Genomic DNA, 25,216 nt, shown 5'->3' on the forward strand with positions numbered 1-25,216 from the left:
GCTAATCCCAAACTCCCAATCCTTTCCTCTCCACCCGCTTGGCAACCACAGTCTGTTCTCTATGTCTGTGAGTCTGTTTCTATTTCATAGATATGTTAATTTGTGGCATATTTTAGATTCCACATGTCAGTGATATCATCTGGTACTTGTCTTTCTCTGTCTGACTTACTTCACTTAGTATGATAATCTCTAGGTCCATCCATGTTGCTGCAAATGGCATTATTTCATGCTTTTTTATAGCTGAGTAATATTCTATTGTATACATATATACCACATCTTCTTTATCCATTCATATGTCAGTGGACATTTAGGTTGTTTACATGTCTTGGCTATTGTAAATAGTGCTGCTGTGAACATAGGGGTGCATTCATCTTTTTGAATTATAGTTTTCTCTGGGTATATGCCCAGGAGTGGGATTGCTGGATCATATGGCAACTCTATTTTTAGTTTTTTGAGGAACGTCCATACTGTTCTCCATAGCAGTTTCACCAATTTACATTCCCACCAACAGTGTAGGAGGGTTCCCTCTTCTCCACACCCTCTCCAACAATCCGCGGCAATTTCCTATAGGATAATATAAAGTTGATTGTTGGAAATATGGTATAACTTAGATTTTAAATCTCTGACTCAAATCCTTTGTGAAAAAATGCAGTTAGAAAAAGAAAGTGGTCAAAGAAATCAACATATTTCTGATCTCTGGTCATACTTTTTTTCAGGGCCTGAGATGACGCCCTTACCTGAGCAGCCTGTGGCTGAACAACCACATAAAGTGGAAGAAGAAAATAAGGAGAATGTTCCTGCTAATGAGAAAACTGACAATTATTATAAAGGTATAAAACAATGTAAGCTTTTCAAGTTAATAGCAATACATATACAAAAGCTGATTGGACTGGTTTGATTTATTTTTGATTAGATTGGTTGGATTTATTTTAACTCTAAAACTCCTATAATCATTTTATTTCCTACTTAAATTTTAACTTACCGTATAGACGTTTCAGCGTATGAGATGAAATCCTTATCTCCTACAACTTTTTCCATGAGGTGTTATGAAGTTTAATAAGATTCTCTTGGTAATTGTCTATAATTAACATAGGGTTTATTATTAGCAGTATGGTTATTTGTTCACATTAGTAACAATTGACCTAATTTTATGGTGAGTTAACCAAAATTTATTTGGAGGTGTGTGTCAGCTTTCTAGGGCTTCTTGAAACAAAATACCACAAACTGGGGCTCAAAGCAAAAGAAATTTGTTCTCTCACAGTTCTCACAGAAGCCAGAAATGCAAAATCAAAGCTTTGGCCATGCCAGCCTCTCTCCAAAGCCTCTAGGAGACTATCTTCCCTTGCATCTTCCAGCTTCTGGTAGCCCCAGGAGTTCCTTGGCTTGTAGCAGCAGAACTCCAATCGCTGCATCTGTCTTCACAAGTTGTGTTTCCATGTCCAAATTTCCCTCTTCTCAATAATGACACCGTTTTGGATTAGGAGCCCACCTACTCGCATGTGACTTTGTCTTAACTAATTAAATCTTCAATGACTTAAATTCCAAATTAGGTCACATTCTGAGGTACTGAAAGTTAAGACTTCAACATAGCTTTTTGGGGCAAACAAAATTCAACCCATACCAAGATGACTTTGAGATGTTTGGAAGGTCCGCTGAACTTCAATTTATTCACCGTTCATCGTATGGGGCTTTCTTTCCATGTCCTTACAAGGTCCACCATTGTAAAATGTGAAAAATTCATAAGAAACTCTTGTTAAAAATTAAATATAATTGAGATTAAATCTAATTATCCTGGAATCTTTAATAATATTAATCAAAGAAAAAAATAGAAATACAATTAAGATATACACATACACTCAAGTACTTTGAAAATTATAATATGTAAGTTGTATTTCCGTATGTTCTTTGGTGAATCACTGTCCTCTTTTGTAGGTTAAAAAAATCCCTGATGCTCAGAGAGGTCAATTGCCAGGTTTCATAGCTACGAAGAAGCAGAGTCAGGAGTGGTGTCCAGTCTGTTCACCACAGGCTGCCTCTACTGTATGCAAAATGATGCAGTTATTTCCTTTTCAGGATGTACCTCTATTTTGAATTACCAGAGGGTAAATAAGTCAAGAGCCTGATGATTATTTTGATTAAAGAAAAAAATCTTTCTTACACACACACACATATATTTACACTAAAGGATTATATTATGACTTGCTTTTTTCATTTAACAACTCCAGAGCTCTTTTCACATCTACCTCATTATTTTTAATGGATATATACTATTCCATAAAATATGTTCCATAATTTATCCACTATCTTATTAAAGAATTAGATTATGTGCAGTTTTTTCCCTCGTACATTCTTCTCATGTACACTTGGATGTATCTCTCTTTGGATAGATACCTAATACTGGAATTTTTGAATCAAGGATAAATCTTTTAAAATATTGATAGATACCACAAATTGTACTCCAAAACTTATCTACCAATTTACATCCCCCAAGAATGCGCCACAATATCACATCACATACAATGAATATTGTTAATCGTATTTTGTGAATAAGTGAGAGTTTTTCATTACTGTTTTATTTTGCACTCTGATTACTTTTGAACCTGAGAAATTTTTCTCTGTATTTATTGGGCATTTTTATTTCTACTTCTGTGATTTACCTGTTCATATCCTTGGCCCATTTTTCTATTAGGTTGTATTTTCATTTGTTTGTAGGGGCTCTTTTTATATTTAGTATATTAATCTTTTCTCTATGGTAAAAGTAACAAGTATTTTCTCCCAAGCTGTTGCTTGTCTTTAAACTTATTTAGGTATCTTAATCACAGAGAAAATTTTATGAGATCAATTCTTGATTAATTTCTTCTTCATTTTGTATCTTATTTAGGTAGGCCTTATCCAATCCAAGATATTAAATTATTTCCCAATTTTTGGATAATTTTATATTTTGGTTAAAACTCTTAGGTCTTTTTTTTTTTTTTGAGGTACGCGGGCCTCTCACTGTTGTGGCCTCTCCCGTTGCGGAGCACAGGGTCCGGACGTGCAGGCTCAGCGGCCATGGCTCATGGGCCCAGCCGCTCTGCGGCATGTGGGATCTTCCCGGACCAGGGCATGAACCCATGTACCCTGCATCGGCAGGCGGACTCTCAACTACTGCGCCACCAGGGAAGCTCAACTCTTAGGTCTTAAATCCAATTATTTTTGTATATGGCATAAAATATGCATAAAATTTTACATTTTTCAAGGAGGATTGCCAGTTGTCTAACACTAGTTCCCTACTGATATGAAACTCACATTTAATATAATCTAAATTCCATTTGAAATTGGTCAGTTGCTACCTTTTTATTGTTTCTTTGATCTGTCTTTCCCTACAAAAATACCATAGTGTTTTAATTTTTATACTTTCGTAACTCATAACATGAATATTGAGCTGTGATTTCCTTTTATTTCTCCATAGATCTAGCCCAGAAATTCTTCAAAATTAATGGCAGTGTGTGTGTGTGTGTGTGTGTGTGTGTGTGTGTTGGGGAAATGAATATATTTATTTATATACTAAACACACATATACATTCATGTGTGTAAAATTTTCTGTCATTTCACGAGATTTTAGAAAGGGGAGACATGCATATGAATGTTCAGTCTGGCATCTTGATCCAATTTACTTTGACTCTGGTTGGGTGGGTATGTCCATTATTTTTGAATTACAACCAGCCTCACTGACACCTCTTAAGAGCAGGATTCTTTATGTGCATATGTAAATGTGAATGTATTGGGGAGATCTTGATTGTTATTGAAGTATGTGCTTTTTAAGCTGAACTATTACAGTCTAACAGAAGGTTCAAGGGCAAGTGAATGCTTCTTACTTGGCTAAAATTTGACAATGTTAATACAAACAGTGATAATATTACACATCTACAAATCCTTTGGGACCTATTATACATCTATATATGTTTTTTTATAATTTCCTTAATAATTTCTTTTCAGAAAGAGTCAGTTAGCATAAGGATACTAGTTTGGCTTTTTTCCCCATGAATTTTATTTTTGACCCTTGCCCCACTTGTTATTTTGTAGCTGAAGAATGTCTCAAATACTTTATTATTCTTTTCTTGGAATTAGTTAGTGCATACGTTTTAAGAAAAAAAAAATCTGGTGAGGAAGAATGTAAAAGGAACAAGAAGTGACTTAGCAAGCTGCTGATAATTTTTGATCGTATGTTTTTAGATGTGTTTACAACACAAAATCCAAATGACACACGGTCTGAAATATCTGTGAGAGCAGCAACTGACCTGAATTTCTCTCTAAGAAACTGTATGTACTGAAAGGTACCATTGCAAATATGAAGAACCCTTAAAGCAAGATTTCAAAATAGCACTACAGAGTATTGGGTAGGAAAAAGATCTTAGTGGAGCTAATGTCGTCAGGGAGTCTTAGTTCCTAAAATAGGGAGACTCCACCATAGCCATTGCATTGATAAATTCAGAAGGCAAGGATGTTCTTATATTTCTTAGCCTCATATTTTTGGTTTGTGTGGAAAGAAAAATGAAATAACTAAATTTAGGACTCTAGAAAATTGTTTTTTCTTAAACCCACATTTTTACTTCTTTCTGCTTTGCACTTTCAGCTTCAAATGTTATTTCTTTTTTGCATCTTTCCACCAAGTGTAACTATTGATCGATAAAACTGTTGCCAGCATGTGACTCTGGAGGCCATTAAAAGTCTCTAAAGTACCTATACCACATCTTTCACCTTGAAGTGTCAATAGCTCATATCTATGAAAGACAAGAAGACAAGGAAAAGGGGATGAAAATAAATAAGGCAAGAGAGCATATTTCTGGCTATGACAATATTCAATATTGGGAAAAGCCAGACTCAGCAATGCCTAATTATTAATAAAGCTACTTGACAATAACGAAATATTTTGAGCAATTCCAAAATTTGGGGCATAAATGGATAGGGACATTTCAAGGGCATACATTAATTAGACAAACCTCTTATGGGAATTTTGCTTGCACACAGCAGACAACATCTTGAGCCATTTGGGATAAGACATACAGAGCCAATTCTTAAACAGACCAGGTACCTCAAATTCCCTTAGGAAATGGATTATTGAAGACCACAGGACCCATGGAAAAGATTCCAAAACCCTAACTTGTCTTCCTATAATTCAGGTCCCCAAAGGATTGTCAAAGTTGTACTGGGATAAGAAATTTTGGCCATTTTAAAAGGGGCCCTAACAGAGGGAGACATGTTGACATGGCGGGGACATTCTGGAGGAGCAAGCTCCCCAAGGAGATGGAAATCTCCAGAAAAATTTTGACTAACAATTCTTTTAGTCCCTAAAATGATGAGAGCAAGGCAGTAGTGAGACAATCCAGACATTTTTCTCCAAAATCAAGTCTGAAGGTTGCATAGCAGAGTTAAAGGATTACTTCCCAATTGTTCCAGCCCTGCCTGAATCTGTGTCAACTCTGGTAACGGATTCTTTTTTCCATCCTTCCTTGCCAACAAGATACCTGTGCTGTTTGTAGGCTCAGTAGAAATCTTCCTAGAAGTGGGGTTGCCTGTACTTCATATGGAACTTTATCGACTCCTGTATGAAGCAATTTAACTGAAAGTGCCAACTTCGTGGGGAGAACAATGGTCCTTCAGTCACAATTGTTCCCAAATACACTCTTGCTGACATACCTCCAGATGGAAACATTGTAGACTGAGATATATACTAAATCAGGCCTGAAAATCCTTCATTTGTAGCCCCAAATCTTTAGGGCCAAAACTCTGTTTTGAGTAGTTAACATGCATGTGTTTCCAGTTTGCAAGGACATTTATGTTACAACTCTTTCATGTCACCACCCTGACCAGCAACCAACTTGTCCTGAAGTGACAGTATCACTTCAAGGCCTGTTCAGGGAGCCATGTGAAGCCAATGTCTCTCATCCAATAGATCTTCCATACTGTCAAAGGAAGCCTGTGGCTCCACGCTCCCAGTTTTTCCTCACTCTTGCAAATTGGAGGCATATTAATCCCACCTCAAGCAACCCATTATCATACAAACATCATTCTTCAAAGCCTTCTTCTTTCCCCTCCTTTAAGGTATCTCAGGAAAATGTCAACATCTTTCTCTTTGTTTTTTTTTGTTTTGATATTTTTTGTCTCCTTTTCTTCTATTTTTTTAGCTTAAAAATTGCCTAATCACAAATGTTGAGTCATTATTTTTATATGCTGATAATCCATTATGCCTTTTCGTAGATGAACTCGTCAATGAAACAACGACATTACCACCTCCTGAAACAGTCAGCAATGAAGAAGAAAGTAAAGAACCTATTGAAAAAACTATTCACGGTATTAAAGTTACAATACTGTAGTCAGACCTGGAGCTTATCATTATATGACTTAAAAATTTAACTTTCATTAATCTGAGTATTTCGTAAAGTAATAACATGCTTAAAGAATTTGTACTACTACAATTTAAAGTCACTCTAAAATCTTTTAAATGGTAAAAAAATCTAAGACTCAATTTTCAGATTTACTTGACAAGTGATAGGAAGTGAGCTCTTTTTAAAATACAACTTTATTTTAGTAAAATGTATTACATTTATATTTATATTAAATATATATTTATCTAAAATATCATGTGTGTATAAATATATATTTATATAAATATATTTAATACATTTTAATATAATTTTAAAATAATGATATAACAATCACATGCTTGAGAAGTAAACTTGCCTCTGCTTAGCGTCAATTGTTGGTGTTTCCTAAGATTATTAATGGGGGAAAGTTCAGAGTGAGAGTTTACAAAATCAAAATTATCATTTTACTTTTTCTGACAAGAATATTGTTCCTTATAAAATACTTGTGAAAAAATAACAACCCAGGATGGCTCTCCTCTCAGGTCTTGAAAGAGGAGTGGTCTAATTGAAGACAGTGGACTGTTATTACATGAAACCCTATGTTCTCCAGTTCATGCAATCCAAGTATGTTTCTCATATGATTACTCTAATATTATTCACTTTCTTGATATATTTAAATATAGAAATCTGATCGTCCTGGTTGGCCCCTTCTTAAATATCTTCAGTAATTTTCTACTAGGTTTGGGGTCATATTATAAGTTCTTAACCAGGCATTCAAGTCTGAAATGATCTGACCATTGAAGAACTTGCCAGTATCATCTCTGGTCACATTCCTCACCCACATTCTCCACTCCAGAATACCTGAAGCTCTCAGAGCTTACCGAACCTGCTTATGACACCTGAGTTTGCTCACAGTGGAATGATCTCTCTCTTACATAGTTTGTCTGGCAAACAATTTCTAGTCCTCTGAGCCTATACAGGAGCATCGTCTCCCTCTCAAAGTGTTTCTGGCTTTTGGAAGTTGAATTAGATCCCTCTGTGCATACCACCTGTGCATCTCTATGAAAGCCCTCATTACCCTGCAACATAATTAACAGTGATTCTTGTCTGTCTCCCAAATTGAGAGTGTGCATAAGACCTTGTTCATTTCTGTAACTTTAATGCCAACCACAGGGTCTGGCACATGATAGGAACTCAAGGTATAACTTTTAGATGACTAAAGTAACAAACGAATGAATGTTCTATCAAAAATTTACCGAAGCCAAATTACCTTATTTTGTTATCATGTTCTATTTTGTTTTTTAAACAGAACCAATCCAGAGTCCAAATGAGCCTGCATTTTGGACAATGTTAGCTAAAGGTAAACTCATAGTAGTTAGGTAGCTGGGAAAATGTTTTGGTTTTCTAAAGTCTTCTGTAAGAAAGCCAAGGTCAGTGTAAATTGTTCTAATACTAAGAATTAATAAGTCAACATTTTGCTGCCATCATCACATGTAATAGCAAATGCAAAACAAACCCAGAAATCTGATCAGTGTCACACATTTTCTGATTCTCTCCCCAAAACTCTTATTTTCCTACAAATGTTGCAATCTAGTCATTTACTTTATGATTAAAAATGTTAAATAAGGCTCTTGCTCAATATAATCCCTCTTTGTATTTGGAGCAGTATGCACATGGAGAGGCATGAATGAATGCAAGGTATATATCAAAATATATGCATGCATAAAAGTAATATATAAACCATAAAGGTACAATCATGCATGTATAAATGTAACATGCATAGTATTTGTATGTATGCATGTATAAATGTAACATGCATATCATCTATATATACATACATGTATAAATAGAATTCATTTATCACACACATATATGCATGTGTTATAAATGTGAAATATATACCATATTCAGTGGATTCTAAATTGCAGATTCTGTATTTGTGAATTTACCTGTATCTAAAATTTATCTGGAACCCTCCACTTGCAGAACTTTCACAGTCATTTGTGGACACACACAGAGTAGCAAAAAAAATTTAATTGCCTGATGCTCTTGTTCCGAGCTGAGGTAGAACAAAGGACTTCTTTTTTCAGCTCTCATGCTTTAAACAAGTTCCTTTTTTGTGGTCTACTTAGTGCTGGGTGTTTCGCATTTTTGTGCTTTCTGTTGGCGATTTTGCTATTTTAAATGCCCCCCAAGTATAGTAGTACAATGCTGTTTAATGTTCCTAAACACAAGAAGGCTGTGATGTACCTTAGGAGAAATGTGTGTGTATTATATAAGCTTCATGTAGGTGTGAGTTATAATGCTGTTGATTGTGAGCTCAATGTTGATGAGTCAGCAGTATATACTAAATAAAGTGTCTCTAAACAGAAACACACACATAAAACAAGGTTAGATATTGATTGGTTGATGAAAAGTAGTGACCAGAGGCTCACAGGAACCTAACCCTGTATTTCCCTTAGGAACGATGATGGTTCAGTGTTCACTAATTCAGTGCTCACATAGCTTAACCATGACTACCATGAACAATGAGAATAAGCTGTATACACACACACATATTCACACACAAAAGTGAGTGAAGTTTGTTTACCGTAACACCAATTTATTGTTTTAACAGCTATAAATGCAACCACCAATGAGGACAACCAACGAGATCAATTTTCTCACCCAATTCCAAGTGAGAACAAAATACTTCAATTAAAGGGATACATAAATACTTTCACACATTTTAGTGTCTACATGGTGATACTGTTTTCCTCAGTAAGGTATAGAATATGTAACAAGGTAGCATGGTGGCTGACATCATACCAGAGAGGACATTTACAGTTTTAGGAAAGTTATGGTTCCTAAACAGTGTTCTTCAATGACCACATTGCAGATGACTATTTCCATCTTCCTGTTTTGTAACTTATATTCCTGAAACAGTAAACCAAATGAAGGAGTAGGCAAGTGAACAATATTTAGGATGCAGTTGTCTTAAATTGACAGACTTTTTTAGAGCAGTTTTAGGCTTATAGAAAAATTGAGTAGAAAGTACAGAGTTCTCATATATTCCCCCTGCTCAGTTTCCCCTGTTATTGATATCTTCCATTGGTGTTCCATTTCATAACAAGGCAATATATTAATTTTCCCCAAACCTCTGTCCTACAAAAAGACATTGAAAAAGAAATAGCATCTGATAATACATCTAAGGCCTGTCACCTCAATTCTGTACTGGATTATTTGACAAGTACAGCCACTTGCCTTTCAGTGCATCAAGAAAACAGAGTCAGTCTTCTTTGTTTAGAAAAGTGATATACAGTAATGACAAATGCTTTAGAAATATTTTGTCTTTTCAAGTAATTAAAATGAGCATCACTGATTTTCTATTACGTATTGAGCACATACTACACTATACATACATTATTATGTCAGCCCTCACAGCAACTCCATGAAAGTTGGTATTATCTCCATTTTACTGATGAGGAAACTGAGGCTTAGAGGAAAAAAAAAAAAGCTGTCCAAACTTGTAATTCGCTTTTCTATAATTTCCAGTGGTTAGGAATTTCAAACCCTTCTCTAGTTTTGACCACCACCTTGATAAACAAAATGTACTATAAGTACACCTATTTACAAACACCCTTTTAAGGAATAGCAAAGCAATTCAGGAGCACAGTCCATTTTAACCTAATTTGTTTATTCCCAAAATAATCTCCCTCAAAGTCAAGATATCAGTCATTGACAACTGTGTACATTTCACTCCCCTTGGCCTAGGATTGCACTTGGACAATTACAAGTTTTTTAAATATCAGAGAGTTAGACATGGGAGCTTGTCATTGCTTATTACCAAAATATCATTACCTAGAAAATCATGAAAACCGTTGGAACTTTTGGGTGGTAGGAGGTTGGGGGAAAGGAGAGAAATAGCAACATGGTTATTTAAAGTCACCATTAAATGCCTATTAAGTCAGACATATATTTAGGAAGATATAAAATTTGGCAGTAAAGATATATTTTCATTACTTTAGTAAAAAGACTTTTGACGTTTCTGGATCCAGACATGATTTTTATTTTATAATGTATTTTAGAAATTTAACTAAATTTCCATTTCTTTAACATCAAGTACACTAGATTTGATCACAGTAATAAAATGGCAAATTCAGTTCATTTTTTTTATAAACTTATTTATTTTTGGCTGTGTTGGGTCTTTGTTGCTGCATGCGGGCTTACTCTAGTTGTGGTGAGTGGGGGCTACTCTTCGTTGTGGTGCACGGGCTTCTCATTGCAGTGGCTTCTGTTGTGGAGCACGGGCTCTAGGCGCGTGGGCTTCAGTAGCTGTGGCATGCGGGCTCAGTAGTTGTGGCTCGCGGACTCTAGAGCTCAGGCTCAGTAGTTGTGGTGCACGGGCTTAGTGGCTCCATGGCATGTGGGATCTTCTGGGACCAGGGCTTGAACCCATGTCCCCTGTGTTGGCAGGCAGATTCTTAACCACTGCGCCACCAGGGAAGCCCGCAAATTCAGTTCTTAAGCCTTGTGGAGAAAGCATTGTAGTACATCATCCTTTTAGCTTAAAAGAAAGTCAACGTATGTCCCAACAGTAGAATTGCATCTTCCTCTCTTGAAGGACTAATCCCTTGTGTGTAATTTCATCACATTTTTAATAGCAATCTCTTCAGAGTCTTGAATTGTTTTTCTTTTATATTATTCAGGGAGGAAGTCTGATACATATTTTAACATCTGGTAACCTGGGTTTGATACCAAATTTTGCCACTTATTAGCTATGTACCAAGGGCAAATCCATAAACTTCTGTGATCCTGGAAAATGGAGCAAAGGACAGCTCCCCCAAGATTGCTGTGAAGGGGAAAGGTAAAAAAGTTAAGAGTACTTGGCCATAGGGAGTGGCCTATAGCCTTCTCCTTTGCATTGCATGAGGGTAGCGGGGAGAATTCAGTGAAGACTCCGGGTGGTGAAGGCTTCTCTTCAGTTGCTTTGCGATCCTTATTCCTCCAGGAAAACGTGCCGAACAGAGTCACTCTTTCCCATTGCATTTTCTTTCTTTCCTCTCAGACTCTGATGTGAATGCTACAGATGAAGACTACCTGGCAGAACTACAGGAAGCCAAATTAAAGTTAATGCTGGGCCTCTTGTTGATGACTCTCTTCCTTTTTGTCATCCTCTTGGCAATCTGTAGTGCCGTGATGTACAAAATGAAGACAATGAAGTAAGTCTACAGACCTCTGGAGTCTTTAAAGCACGTGAGAGGAAACACCCAACCTGCTCTCTTTAGTAGAGTGCTAGGCAAACGTGACTCCCAAGTTCATAAGGTATTCATTTTGGCTCCATTTCCCCTATTTGGAAAGGAGCATGGGGCTGTCTCTCAGGGAATATCCCACTTGGACTTTTTCCCAATATTTTAAATAGTCATCTAGAGATAGAAACAACCCTAGTCAATTGGAAAGGATATAGAGAATCTAGAAATGCATTCTCTATTAATAGCCTTGAAACAAAAGGGCTATGACCTCTGTTCTAAATAGCACATCTGTGTAGGGTCTAACATTTTTCATTCATTTATATAGTGTTATAATAAATAGCTAATACATTGGATAGAATTCATATATCACTTTAAGATGCTTTTCTAAGCCAAGCTGCAAACGTACACAATTAAAAACAATTTTTGATGTATGTATTTTTTTTTCAGATATAAAAAAGCTTATCAGAGTGGTGAATACTCTATCAACCCAGAGCTGGCAACTCTTTCTTACTTTCATCCATTAGAAGGCGTATCAGACACATCTTTCTGTAAGACTGCTGAGAGCAGCACATTTTGGGGCACCACTTCGTCAGAATTAGGAAATCAGACACAAGGTCAAAATCTAGGACAATGGACATGTTATCCACAGGCTCCGATGAGACAGGCATGAATGATGAGTCAGACTTCAGAGTGAGGAACAGAGAGAGGAACCCACTGATGAATAGACAACTTTAATTTTTTTGTCATAAAAAATAGCTTGGTGACACTCATGTTATGATTTGGAAACTCTGCTGAGACCTTCGAACTTTCTGGTGTTTTAAAAGGAGGGCATATTCAATAAAAAATCTCTCAGCTATAAAAACTATTTAATGGAAAGAAATAGAAGGAAATAAGGTGTGGAAAACTTCATCAAGTAAAACTGATCCTGGAAAGTGACTTAAGGAAAGTATTCATTCTAGGCTGGTTGTTTTTAAAATGAGAACATTTAGTTTTTTACCTTACTTGGGGGCATTTTGAGGACTTTCAGGCTAATCACTACTAACTATGCCCCTCCCCACCACCAAAGCAAAAAAAACACACCTGTTCATGTTTTACTGGCAAAACAGGTGCGCCGTATCAAGAGACAAAACTAGCACTAGAGACTCTTAGCATTCTTCAATTGTTTCCAAGTCATCAGGGTCCTCTCATACGACAGTAAGATTTAGGACCTTCTAAAGTATCCATAACCATTTGAGATAACATTGTTTTTCAGAAGAAAAGAAAGGAAGGAGGGATCCCAGCCTGTAATTTCCTAGAGGGGGATCCATGGACCCTGAATTTTTTAGAACTGGAGGACCCTTCCTTCTCTCTTCCCCCAAGCACCCAGGCTCAGTATGTGCTATTGAAAGAAAAGCAAACATCTCAAAGACTAATTGAAGTCATCAGTGACTTATGAGCCTATCTATCCTAGGAGTATTTCAGTTTACAAAGAAGAACAATGGAATAGGGAACTGTTTCCCTTTTAGGAATCAGTTTCAACTGGAAGGATTTTAGGGACATGTACCAGGTCCTTTGTGGATATGTGTTGATGATGGGAAGGGAAAGAACTTGTCCTCCTAAATTCTCACCTACTTTATGCTAGGCACTTTGGTACATTACAGCACACTGAATTCTACTACCCTATGAAAGACAAGTTTATTTTACAGATCAAGAAAGGAGAACTCGGGTAAGTCAGATACCTTGCCTAAGATCACCTGCTAGAGAGAGGCAAAGTTTAGATGTGCTTCACAGCTGAGGTTCTCTCCATGATCCATGAAGGTTAATAGCCAAACTTATTATAAGTCAAAGGATGTTGTTTAGGAACAAGGTAGGCATCCACAAGGCAGGAGATTCCTTAATCCAAGGGTCCTTTCAGCTCTTGGGAAATTGTTTTCTCTACCTGTAGGTTAGGTCTTTATGAACCTTCTTCCCCATGGAGGACAGACACACACTACACCCACCTGATGCGGCCCTACCATCTGTTCTCTAGGTCATTCCCTCCCTCGTTATTTTCTCCCCTGACGCCAGCCCCAACCTCCCCATTGGCTGGGAAAGCTACGAAGCTCCGCCTTCGAGTAGCAACGGACTATATAAGGCGGTACCCTGGCGGGAGAAGAGGCAGTAGGGCGTGTGTTAAGCTTTGCGTGCTTTTGCCGTCAGTGCACACAATTTTCGAAGCCAGAGGAGGTGACCTTGAGCAGTAGCCCATGCTGCCCTCCGTGGGTTACTTTTGCCATTTTCCATGCCCTTTTGACAGCCCCGGGGGTCGGTGCCAGCGTTTGTGCTGCCAGTTCAGGCACCGGGAAATGCGGTGGGAACTGAGTGAGGCAGCTCGTGGCAGCAGCTTGGAGGTGCTCGGAGTGCAGCGGAGCCATGTTGAATCCATAGGTGAGAAAAGGCTTGTGGGTAGAATGTCAGGTGGGCTTGGGGAGGGGTTGGCTACGAACCGTTCCCACCTTTTTACTCCACCCACCCTTGGAAGGGACCACGAATTTTCTTGCTTGGAAAGAGGTGTAAGGGTTGCTTTTGTCTACAGTACTAATGTACTGTACCTTGAGAAAATTACTCAATATGGCTTTACTATGCCTAAAAGGGCCAAAAGGGATGTTAACTATATATATTTTTTAAATTGGTATCTCATCCTCAGTTGGCATTACTTGCAGATACCATTGTAGGTAGCATTGTAAAGTGAAGTCATGGTGTTGGGGGCGGGGCATGAAGAATGTCAGGTAGTCCTTACTGAAGTTCGCTTTCTTCTACCCCCTCCCCTAGCCTAGAAGCGAGGAGAGGGTCATACAGCCCAGGCTGGTGTGTATGTGTGCTGGGAGGAGGAGTGTCTTTTCATTTGTCCCCTGCTGACCCTCCATCCCATGACTAAACCTGGATTTCCTAAACAGGTTGTCTGGACCTCTGATGTGTTTGTTTCCTCTTAAAGGACAAAATAAAACCAGTTCCTTTTTAACTCGTTTCCCCCCATTCCGAAACACCCTTGCATTTCCTTTCTCTGATGCCCATAATCTGTCTCCTCCCCAGCCCTCAAAAAGGGCTATTTGCTCCCACCTACCTACTTAAGGGCAATTCCTATAGAGTGGCTATTATGGGCAAGAGGAAAACAAGCACTTGCCTTCCAACGAGGAACCAAGTTGTTAAGAGTTCCCAAGAGTAAATCTTCCCAGCATCGCACACCCAGGTTCGGGAGCCTTAAGGGCTAGTCCTTAGTCCCTCTTACTTCGCCCCTCCCACGTCAAGTGTGTTCGACATATACCGAGCAGTGAGGGTGCTATGCAAGATCCTGTTTGAGGACGTTCTTCGAGAGCCTTTTGGGTGGTCACACAGTTCCTGAAACCGTGGAGCAGGGGCGTCCCAGGGACATTCGGGAAGATGGTTGGCTTAGGCGGGTCATCCGCAGAGAATCTCCGCCCCAGTAACAGCTCAGCTTCCAGGCCGGCTCTACGTGGGTGGCCACCCCGCCCCCAAGGCTCCGGAGGGGGGAGCGGGGCGGGGCCAAAGTCACGTGGCCAGGTAGGCAGGGCGAGGAGTGTGCTGTGGACCGGCGTGTGCGGACCGGTGATGCCAGCTCCTGGGAACGCGGGGTCCTAGAAAGGCATGCACAGTAAGATGCACGTGCGTGGTCTTGTGTGGTTTTATCCTCGCTTCCTGTCACCCATCCGCAGTATGGAATTACTCTAAGGAGCTTCCTGGGCTCTGGGGAAAGGTGATGGGTGGGGTGGGACCCCGGTTGTGGCGAAGAGGATTTACAAGTCAGAAGGAGCTGTTTCCAATCACCTGTAGCCTGAGCGAAGGTTGTAAGTGTGCCTCAGACTTCAAAATTTGCCCTCCAAATCTAGCTTCTGATGGAGCAAAAAAGTTTTAAACTTCTGACATGGAGGGAAAGTACAGCTTTTTGTTTTTTCAATAGCATCCCAACGCACTGCTTAAATAGCCTTTCCTGAATCATGGCAACCAGATAAAACCCAGCTTATGCCAAAATGCAGTTCTAGCTGGTTACCCAGAGTTTACTCCCCTTTCCAAGTTTATTTAAAAAGCAATTCGAGCCATTTGTTTATGTTTGGAACATAGAATAGTTCTCATTCTTGTGCCGGCTCTTCGCCTTTTTCCTACTCCATCAAAATGCCCTACACCTTTGTTACACACGTTGTTTTGGATTTCAATAGAGTTGATTTCTTAATAGAAAACAAATGGTAAATTGAAACGCTAGCGAGCCAGGAGAAAGCTCATTGTGTAAAGAGGAAGCACATGTGTGTTATCAAAACATGTAGGTTATCTAAAATAAATTCAGAGTTTTAACGAGTGTAATTTGGACATCTCATATCTGAAATTTCTTGTTTGGGCGAAGAGAGAAGTATGTAAATTATCCCATAATTTCCATAGGAAAGTATATCTTGGAGAGAGGGAAGAGGTGGGGATTTCCTTAGTGAAAAGTCAGGAAAGGAGCTGCCAGGTATTGTGAAGAGCCGTGACCAGCAGCCTGATCTCTTGTCGCTATCCTGGGTTTCCTCAGGAGTGTGGATCCAACTGGTCTGAAGTTTTCTTTTTTTGATTTTGTTTAAGGTTTTTTTAACGGTTGGTTGGTTGTGGAAGGGTGTGTTTTGCTTAATTTGGTGTTTGAGGCATTCTGTAGAATATCAGGGCCCTTAGTGAGAATGTTAAGAACCACTAAATTAAGAAAACTAATGTTTTTAAAAAACTTTCTTGTGACAGAGGAGATATATTGGTGTGTGAGACTATGTACAGTTCTGTGTAAGAGGCATTCGACTATTTGAACTATTACCAAATTGTCACTGCTTGGTAAATAATAAGGTGAATCGTGTATATCCAAACCGTGTCATGTTTGACACAGTTTAATATGTATACACGTGGCCTATCTCACAGATGTATAGTTACTCTAGTAATAAGACACGAATGTACTTTAATGTCATGGGAATGAGCTAGACATTTGAAAGACTTAATCAGTGATAGCCGTTGACATTCTCATTCCAGGAACTGACCTGTTAGTCAACAATTCCCTGCATTTAAGGCTGGGTTTGGAAAAGTTAATGTCCTTGTGATAGGAAACTCATTGTCCAGGATATTCTGGAATCCACATTTCATCTTAAGTGATGTTTAAAGATAAACTCATCTTCCATTAACAACACTAGGCACAACTATGGAAGAATTGGAAAGAATCAACAAAGAAATCGAGTCAGTCAAGGCTGAGGTTGCAGAAAAGCGGAAGAGGCTCTCCAGGTTTACTTTAGCGCTTGAAGAGCTATCGCAAAGCCCCGTGGCCTCCTTGAGTGACACAATTGTGAGACAAGGTTTTCCTGAAAATAGCCTGCTCCCAAAAGAACAGTGGAATGAACCGTCAAAGAGCAAAGAGAGTCAGCCTAGAAAGTACGTGATGGACCACAGGTGTCCAGCAACTGACCTTGAATATGATCCCTTGCTCAATTATTCTGCAGGGCTGCTTGGGGCATCTAAAGCAATGCGGGGTGAGACTGACAGGCAGCACTTCTGGAAAAAATCTGTGGGTGGAAATTGCCACAAGTCCCTGCAGAGCCAAAGACCTTATGTTTCACCAATACGAATTAAAATAAATCTTCAAGATTCTGATGAAGATGACCTTGTAATGGATGTACCTCCAATCATTCCTACTTCTAAGAAATCTAAACCATTTAGAGGCTTTAAATATCAGAATATGGATGAAAAGATCCAAGTATCGCCCCTGGAGGAGAGAAATCTTCAGATCAGTGGTATAGAAGAGGAAAAAATAGATGAAACCCAGCTAACCGCACAAACAGATGATGACAGTAACAAGTTCGAACCACCAAAATCACACCTGAAAACCTCACTAGATACTAAAACTAACATAAACTTGTGGGGTGTTAAAGACCACATTTCTAAGATGGAAAGCTTCGATGGTGAGGAAAAGCATGTCTGTATTTCAGGAGGAAGTATAACTTGTGCACCGCTCAGTGACAAAGAAATACAGAAGGAAAGTCATAATGAAAGTTATCCAAAGAGCAGAAGACGTGTAAATACAATTGATGATACTCAAAAAGAAGAAACTGAATGGCGATACTCACCAAGCCAACTCCAGTTCTCTTATTCAGACGATCATGTGAAAGACAAAGTTCTGAGAGTACAAGACGACAGTCAAGACTTCACTACTTTTGAAGACAACAGATTAGTTGAAGTTGATTTTGGTAAGGAACGTACTGAAGATGACACTCCCTCTGAGGCTGATGACACTGTAAAGGAATGTCTTCGAATTTTCAATAAGTTCACACGAAGCAAAGCTCATAAGGGAGAGACTGCTAAGCAGGTTGGTCACTTTTTAAAAAATCCTTTTCCTAAATCTAAAGGAGTTTCCCTTAAATATATATTCTCTATATTCTAAACTCTATAGAATATATATAACATCTATTATATATATTTCTAATACTTATGATTAATAATGTATTAAAATAAGGCAAAACCTTGGTAATTGGCCAGCCATCATGTCTTGCAGACTTGACATTTTCCAGAGACCCTGGTATTATGTACAGTAACTTATAGTTGATTTCCCAAATTAGAGGTATCTTTTATAGGAATCTATGCATGTCAGATTATCCAAATTAAATTATTTTTTCTGAATTATTTTTTAATAATTTGCCTAGTATTTTGTAGCTTGGATTCCTGTGGCTCTTCAGGAAACATAACTTTGCTTTTACTACCCTGAAATTGGATAAGTCTTATCTTTTTCCCATTAGCCTTCAGGAAAGCAAATGGAATTAGATATGCAATATTACCAAAACATTTCTGGACCGAAAAGGAGGATTGCACACACTGCCAAGTTTGATGTGAGTCACTTTGTTTCTCTTTCTCTCCCACTTCCCACCCTCCCGGTCTCTCTCAGCAGTTTGTGAAGTACCTACCTTGTCATTTCAAGCTTTAAGTATATTCCAGTACTTATTATCCTATTATCCACTAGGGGGCGCAAGTGGGCAGTCAATAAATTTCTTGCCTACTTGTAAGCATTTTCTGAAACCTTCATTTCTCTCCCCCATTATCTAACGTTTTCATTAAAAGAAGGTATGTTGTTTTTGTATAACCTTTTATCTATAAATTAATATGGTCAAACCTTATTATTTTCAGATTCTGTATTTGCAAATTTGCCTCTTCAGTAAAATTAATTTGTAACTTTAAAATCGAGACTCATGCTTTTGTGGTCCTCTGTACACAGGCGCAGTGGCCAAAAAAATTGAATTGAATCGCCTAACATGCACGTTCCCAACTAAGTTTGAACAAGGCAACACTGACTTCTTGTTCAGCTGTCATACTGTTAACCAAGGTTCTTACCTGCGTCTGTCTGGTGCCATGTTTTCTGCATTTTTGTGTGTTTTGTTGGTGATTTTGTTATTTAAAATGGTCCCCAAGTATAGTGCTGTCTAGTGTTCCTTGGTGCAAGAAGGCTGTGCTGTGCCTTACAGAGAAAATGTGTGTTAAACAACTTTGTTCAGGCACGAGTTTTTAGTGCTGTTGACCACAAATTCAGTGTTGATGAATCAGCATTATATACTAAATGAAGTATCTTTAAACAGAAACACGCATATAACAAGGTTATGAAACATTGGTTGATGAAACTGCTGTGACCAGATACTCACCTGTAATGGTTCAGTATTTGCTACTTCATTGTTTGCGGGACTCTGTAGAACTTAACTAGCGTGAGTAAGGGGAATTGACGGTAGTTTTTCAAAGCAATTTGAACCTCTTGTAAATTTATATTATAAATGCTGAAGTTCTTTTATGACATGTAAAGAAACTGTATAAACACTGCAGCGAGTATTATTCCTTTAACACTTTTGTGTTAAAAAGTGCTATTTAACACAAACTTTATTTCTCTGCTCTAGTCTCTGTATTATTTTTACTTGGTACATACTGACAGCAGAATCTTCTGCATGGCATAAAAAGACTATGTTTCTAAGTCGCAAATAAGACCCTGAATTCCAGTTCTTTACAGAATAGTTGAACATGCTTGAGCAAATTATTTAATTTCTCTATTTCATTTTCCATATCCGTGAAATGGAGATAGTGAATACCTGCGCATCCCGGGGTCAGATACTATAGATATTTACTAAACTAGTTTCTCTCCCCTTCTCTCTTATGAAAAAGGTTTTTAGGAGGCTAACCTTGTTTCTCTTTAATTGCAAGTGATGTGGTGGTTAGTTTTCACATTACTGTGCTATATAACTTCCCCCCCAAATTCTTATATTTAAATGACTGTCGGTTTCATCAGCAATTTTTTAAGAATACATTCTCACAAATAGAAGTAACTGGGCAAAAGAAGATAAAGACTTTTATGATTTTAAAAATGTGTTACCGGGCTTCCCTGGTGGCGCAGTGGTTGAGAGTCCGCCTGCCGATGCAGGGGACACGGGTTCGTGCCCCGGTTCGGGAAGATCCCACATGCCGCGGAGCGGCTGGGCCCGTGAACCATGGCCGCTGAGCCTGCGCGTCCGGAGCCTGTGCTTCGCAACGGGAGAGGCCACAACAGTGAGAGGCCCGCGTACCAAAAAAAAAAAACAAATGTTACCATATTGCCTTCTAGAAGAGTTGTAACAACTTACAGTCCTACACAGTGTTCCAGGGTTCCCTTCCCACAAACCTTACAAAAAAATGGGTATTATCATTTTTTAAACCTGTAAATCTGAGTGAAATTTTATTTCCTTAGTTTATATTACATTTCTTTGATTACTAGTGAAGCTGAACATTTTTTCATATGTTCCCTTCTTTTCTCATAATGAACGTTGCTGTGGAGAAGTCTGATGCTAGCCTGCTATTTCTCCCTGTATGGGTCACCTGATACGTCTGCCAGGTTACCTAATGGATTCTTTTCTTAACTTTGAATTTCAATAACTTCATTAGGATATGTCTTATTACCACTTTTACCTGCATACAAAGTGTCATTTTCTTATAAGACTTAATTTTCTCTGTTATTTCAAGAAAAAAATGTCTTAAATTATATGCTTAAATTGTTCAGTTTTTTTATTTCTGGAAATATTCCAATTATGTGTGTATCGGACTACATGTAGTATTGTGAACGTAGTCAATTCCAAAGAGCTTTTGTGCAAAAGGAAAGTGAAATTATCCATCTCATCCATTTTTAAAATCAGGATTTTTTTGTTTTATGTTGATGCTTTGTAGGTTCCAACCAGTAAAGAGATCACTAGCCCATCCAGGGGACCAGTCCCACCATTAATTAGTCACACTGGAATCCTTCAGGCCCAGCAACAGGCAGTGCAGATAATGGCTGCCATTAAGGGTGGGCAGGCTTTTGTTGCTGCTACTTCAGAACAGAAAAAAAATACATTTGCATGTCCAGCCTCTCAGACCCAAAGGAAAGCCTCAGGAGGTATGAGAAAATCTTCTTTTTTTTAACTCACTTATTTAATAAATGAGGTTCTACCTTATTTTAAAAATGTTTCTTATGAAGTCCATATAGTCCCCATTATAGTTAAGTCAATCACCTAGAGCTTTACATGAAATAATACGATTAGCTTGATATCTAAATCATTTATATTGTTTATCTCTGTACGCTAGGCAATAAAAGGTAGTATTTTGCATGCATTCTTACATGGAGCAAGTCGCTTTATAAATTATTTAAATTTGTTCTAGGTTATACTGGAGGTGGTTATTGGGACCCTTTTGTGTTTGCATTTTGTTTTCTTCAAGAAAAAAAATATATATGTATATATATATAGAGAGAGAGAGAGATAAAGCCTATAAATGAAGCATTGTGAAACTTTGAGTTGATGATTGAAATAAACTCATCATCTGAGACTAATGACATTAAAATTTACCTTTTCCTTTTTCTCTCGTTCATTTTAAACTTCTTAGAAAATTCATGTACATCAGACAGCCTTCATGGGGATGTAGCTCTTTCAAAGGAAAATCCAACTGCAAAGCCAAACAGATCACACATTCCTGTGGAAAGTATTGCTTCTTTTCCTGTAAAGGTACTATAAACTACGTCTGAAGATAAGAATTTTATTTCTAATTACCATCATATCCTACTCATATATAGAGCCCCTTGGAGAGTGGGTATATTCTTCTCTCTGAAGACCCCTAATTCAGATAAATGCCAAACCTATTGAAGAGAAATTTCAACCTTTTTTGGTTACCCTTAGATATAGTTATTTTCATATTATCATGGGATGTGTGCCTGTGTGTCACTTTTGGTTAATTTGGTTTTCCCATCCTTGGAAACATTAGGCATTTTTTCAGACCTAAAATATCTGTAGCTATGATTAATTTAAGCTGCCTCAGAGTTTTTCAGAGAAAAGTTTTACATTGGAATATGCCTTTCAAGCCACATCCAGTGAGGGGTGTATATGTGTACATATGTGAGAGAGACAAGGAGACAGAGACAGACCTTTAGAAAATAATGCCCACTAGTAATATGATAGTACAACCTTTCCTCTTTAGTCAATTTTCCCCTACTTGTGGCAATGATTTTTTTTTTCTTTTTACCAAATATTCTTTAGCGGAAAACTACTGGTCAGTTTTAAGGCTTTGTCCCTCCTAAAAGTGAGGTAGATTAACTCATCCTAGAATTCTTAGTCTTTTTAAGTCCGTCAAAAGGAATGCTCACCTTGTTTCTAGCTGGGATCGTTTTAATATTGAACATGCAAAGATTGTCATAAATTTAAGTCCAAACATTTTTCTTAATGAAAAGGTAACTGAAAGACATTGGGACATATATTTGTTTTAAGAATAGTAAACTGGGACTTCCCTGGTGGTGCAGTGGTTAAGAATCCGCCTGCCAATGCAGGGGACACGGGTTCGAGCCCTAGTCCGGGAAGATCCCACATGCTGCGGAGCAACTAGGCCCGTGCGCCACAACTACTGAGCCCGCGTGCCTAGAGCCCGTGCTTCACAACGAGAGAAGCCACCGCAATCAAAAGCCTGCGCACCACAACAAAGAGTAGCCCCCGCTCGCTGCAACTAGAGAAAGCCCTCGCGCAGCAACGAAGACTCAATGCAGCCAAAAATAAATAAATAAATAAATTTATAAAAAAAAGAATAGTAAACTACACACCTTCTTATACGCTGATCAGAGGATCAAACCATGGTTCTAAGAATCTGGATATGGAAACAGCAAAGGGATTAGATGAGTAATCAGATCAGCCTTAATAATGGTGGACATACAGGCAGCTGTCCCCCTTCTCCCTTTTGTGAGTGTAGATAATTTATGCCTTGCATTTATTCTACTTCTGATGAATTTAAAACTTGAAATTATTTTTAAATTTAATTTTGGATATAAAACTTAGCTAAGATAGTTATACTTTCATACACATAGTAGGAATGTTAAACAGAACACACATGTATTCTTCTTTTCTCTAATCAATTTTATATTTAACAAGATGTTGAAACATAAAGTGGCTCATCAGAAAAGGGCCATAGGAGAATCAGAATCCTCGTCCAAAGTACCTGATGAAGTAAGACAACGCTATGTCAACCTCTTTTTTGAGAAGTATTTGGGAGTTTATAAAACAGGATGAGGCTTTTAACAAGGTCAATACTAAATAATGTAATTTATCTGAAAACACACACACACACACACACACACACACACACACACACATACACTCTTAGTAACTATTACTTTGACTAAAGAACTCATGAGGCACAACTAGCAAACAATTTTATTCAGTTTCTCTCCACTACTTTTTTGAAGCCAGGTTGTGGACCTAGTTTTTTTCTCCCTCTTGAATTACTTTTCTGGTCTTGGTAATTTGTAAAAAGTACTCTGGTTACTTTTTCTTTTTAATAATTAAACTCTTTATGTTGGAGATTCATCAGGTTTTTTTAAAAATTAATTTATTTATTTTTGGTTGCATTGGGTCTTTGTTGCTATGTGCAGGCTTTCTCTAGTTGCAGCGAGCAGTGGCTACTCTTTGTTGCGGTGCACGGGCTTCTCATTGTGGTGGCTTCTCTTGTTGTGGAGCATGGACTCTAGGTGCACAGGCTTCAGTAGTTGTGGCACATGGGCTCAGTAGTTGTGGCTCGTGGACTCTAGAGCACAGGCTCAGTAGTTGTGGTGCACGGGCTTAGTTGCTCCACAGCATGTGGGGTCTTCCCAGCCCAGGGATTGAACCCATGTCCCCTGCATTGGCAGGCAGATTCTTAACCACTGTGCCATCAGGGAAGCCCCTGGTTACTTTTAGTGGTAAAACTGTCTTAGTCAGTCCTGAGATTTCATATCAAAGCAAGTAGTTTATTAATCTGAGTTGTGTCTCCCCCTTTATGTACTGTCTAGTGAGCCACAGTCCCCACCACTCCCTATTAGGCACACCTGCTACACTCATTTATAAGCCATGCCTGGTTTCTTGGCAGCACCTGTATTTGCAGTTCCTACTCAAAACCTTTTTCCCAAATTGAAACCTTTCAAATCAGTGGCAATAGCTGTAGCACTCACCCCATGCATATTTTCAAAATCCAATGTGGAGTGGTGAGGATGGTGGCTTACTAGATAGAATAAGTTCCATCTGAAGGTGGGCAGATACCTCTCGGCTCCATCTGATTATTGCAGTTTGGAAATTCAAGTTCAAAATGTACAGATTTCTAATCTTCCAATAATTTTTATCTTAAAATCTCTACTTAAAACACTGTTAGACAAATACATGTCTGAGCACTAGATTTGGGCTTTGTGCTGCCCTTCCTCTGACTGAGGTGAATTCAGATGACTCTGGAGGTTATTTTAAAAGACAATGGGTGGATGAAACAAGAGGCAGATTTCAGATCAACATGAAAAAGACCTTTGTAACTGATATGCTGTCCATAAAACAGATTCACAAAACAGTGAGCTGCCAGTTGCTAAAAGTGTTTGGGATATAAGCTAACTTGTCATCACAACAGGAGATTCATGCATTAGGAGTGAGGAAGGGTCAATTTAAGGATTCTTTTTATTAACAGCTTTATTGAGATATGATTCACATACCCTACAATTCATCCATTTAACATATATAGTTCAGTAACTTCAGTATATTCACAGGGTTGTGCGATCACTGCCACAATTAATTTAAATACATTTCCATTGCCCCCAAAAGACACTGTTTACCCTTCATCTGCCATTCCCCCACTCCTCCATATCTCCCAGCCCTAGGAAACTACTAATTTACTCTCTATTTCTATTTATTTGCCTATTCTAGACATTTCATGGAAATGGAATCATATAATATGTGGTTCTTTTGTGACTGGCGTAATGTTTTCCCCTAGCATAATGTTGTCAAGGGTCATCCACGTTATAGCATGTGTCATTGCTGAGTAATATTCTGTTTTATGGATATACACATTTTATTTCTCCATTCACTAGTTGATGGACATTTGGATTATTTCCATTTGGGGCTATTATGAATAACAAACATTTGTACAGAATGTTTATTTGTATTTGTGTACAAGTTTTTGTGTGGACAAATAGTAACATTACCCTTAAGCATATTTCTAGGAGTAAAATTGCTGGGTTATATGCTAGTTCTACATTTAGCTTTTTGTGGAACTAACAAACTGTTTTCCAAAGTGACTATATCACTACATTCCCACCAACAACATACAGGGGTTCTGGTTTCTCCACATCCT

The 25,216-nt window shown here is 38.2% G+C and overlaps 1 protein-coding gene across 1 annotated transcript in view; it reads left to right on the forward strand.

Moving 5' to 3' along the window:
* Positions 1-724: 724 nt before the first annotated feature.
* The window catches only part of LOC113610643 (uncharacterized), a 62,313-nt gene continuing 37,821 nt past the window's right edge, over positions 725-25,216 (forward strand). The window contains exons 1-10 of the mRNA XM_027088953.1: positions 725-830; positions 6,241-6,333; positions 7,657-7,707; positions 11,036-11,193; positions 11,395-11,548; positions 13,854-13,984; positions 16,756-17,921; positions 18,349-18,438; positions 20,783-20,990; positions 21,476-21,594. Coding sequence (XP_026944754.1) covers positions 11,460-11,548; positions 13,854-13,984; positions 16,756-17,921; positions 18,349-18,438; positions 20,783-20,990; positions 21,476-21,594 — 1,803 coding nt within the window. The 5' untranslated portion in view covers positions 725-830; positions 6,241-6,333; positions 7,657-7,707; positions 11,036-11,193; positions 11,395-11,459. The remainder of the gene's footprint in view (positions 831-6,240; positions 6,334-7,656; positions 7,708-11,035; positions 11,194-11,394; positions 11,549-13,853; positions 13,985-16,755; positions 17,922-18,348; positions 18,439-20,782; positions 20,991-21,475; positions 21,595-25,216) is intronic.

This window comes from Aethalodelphis obliquidens, unplaced genomic scaffold, assembly GCF_003676395.1.
Source record: "Aethalodelphis obliquidens isolate GAN/ISIS:26980383/991018 unplaced genomic scaffold, ASM367639v1 scaffold64, whole genome shotgun sequence".
In the NCBI taxonomy this organism is placed as follows: Eukaryota; Metazoa; Chordata; class Mammalia; order Artiodactyla; family Delphinidae; genus Aethalodelphis; species Aethalodelphis obliquidens.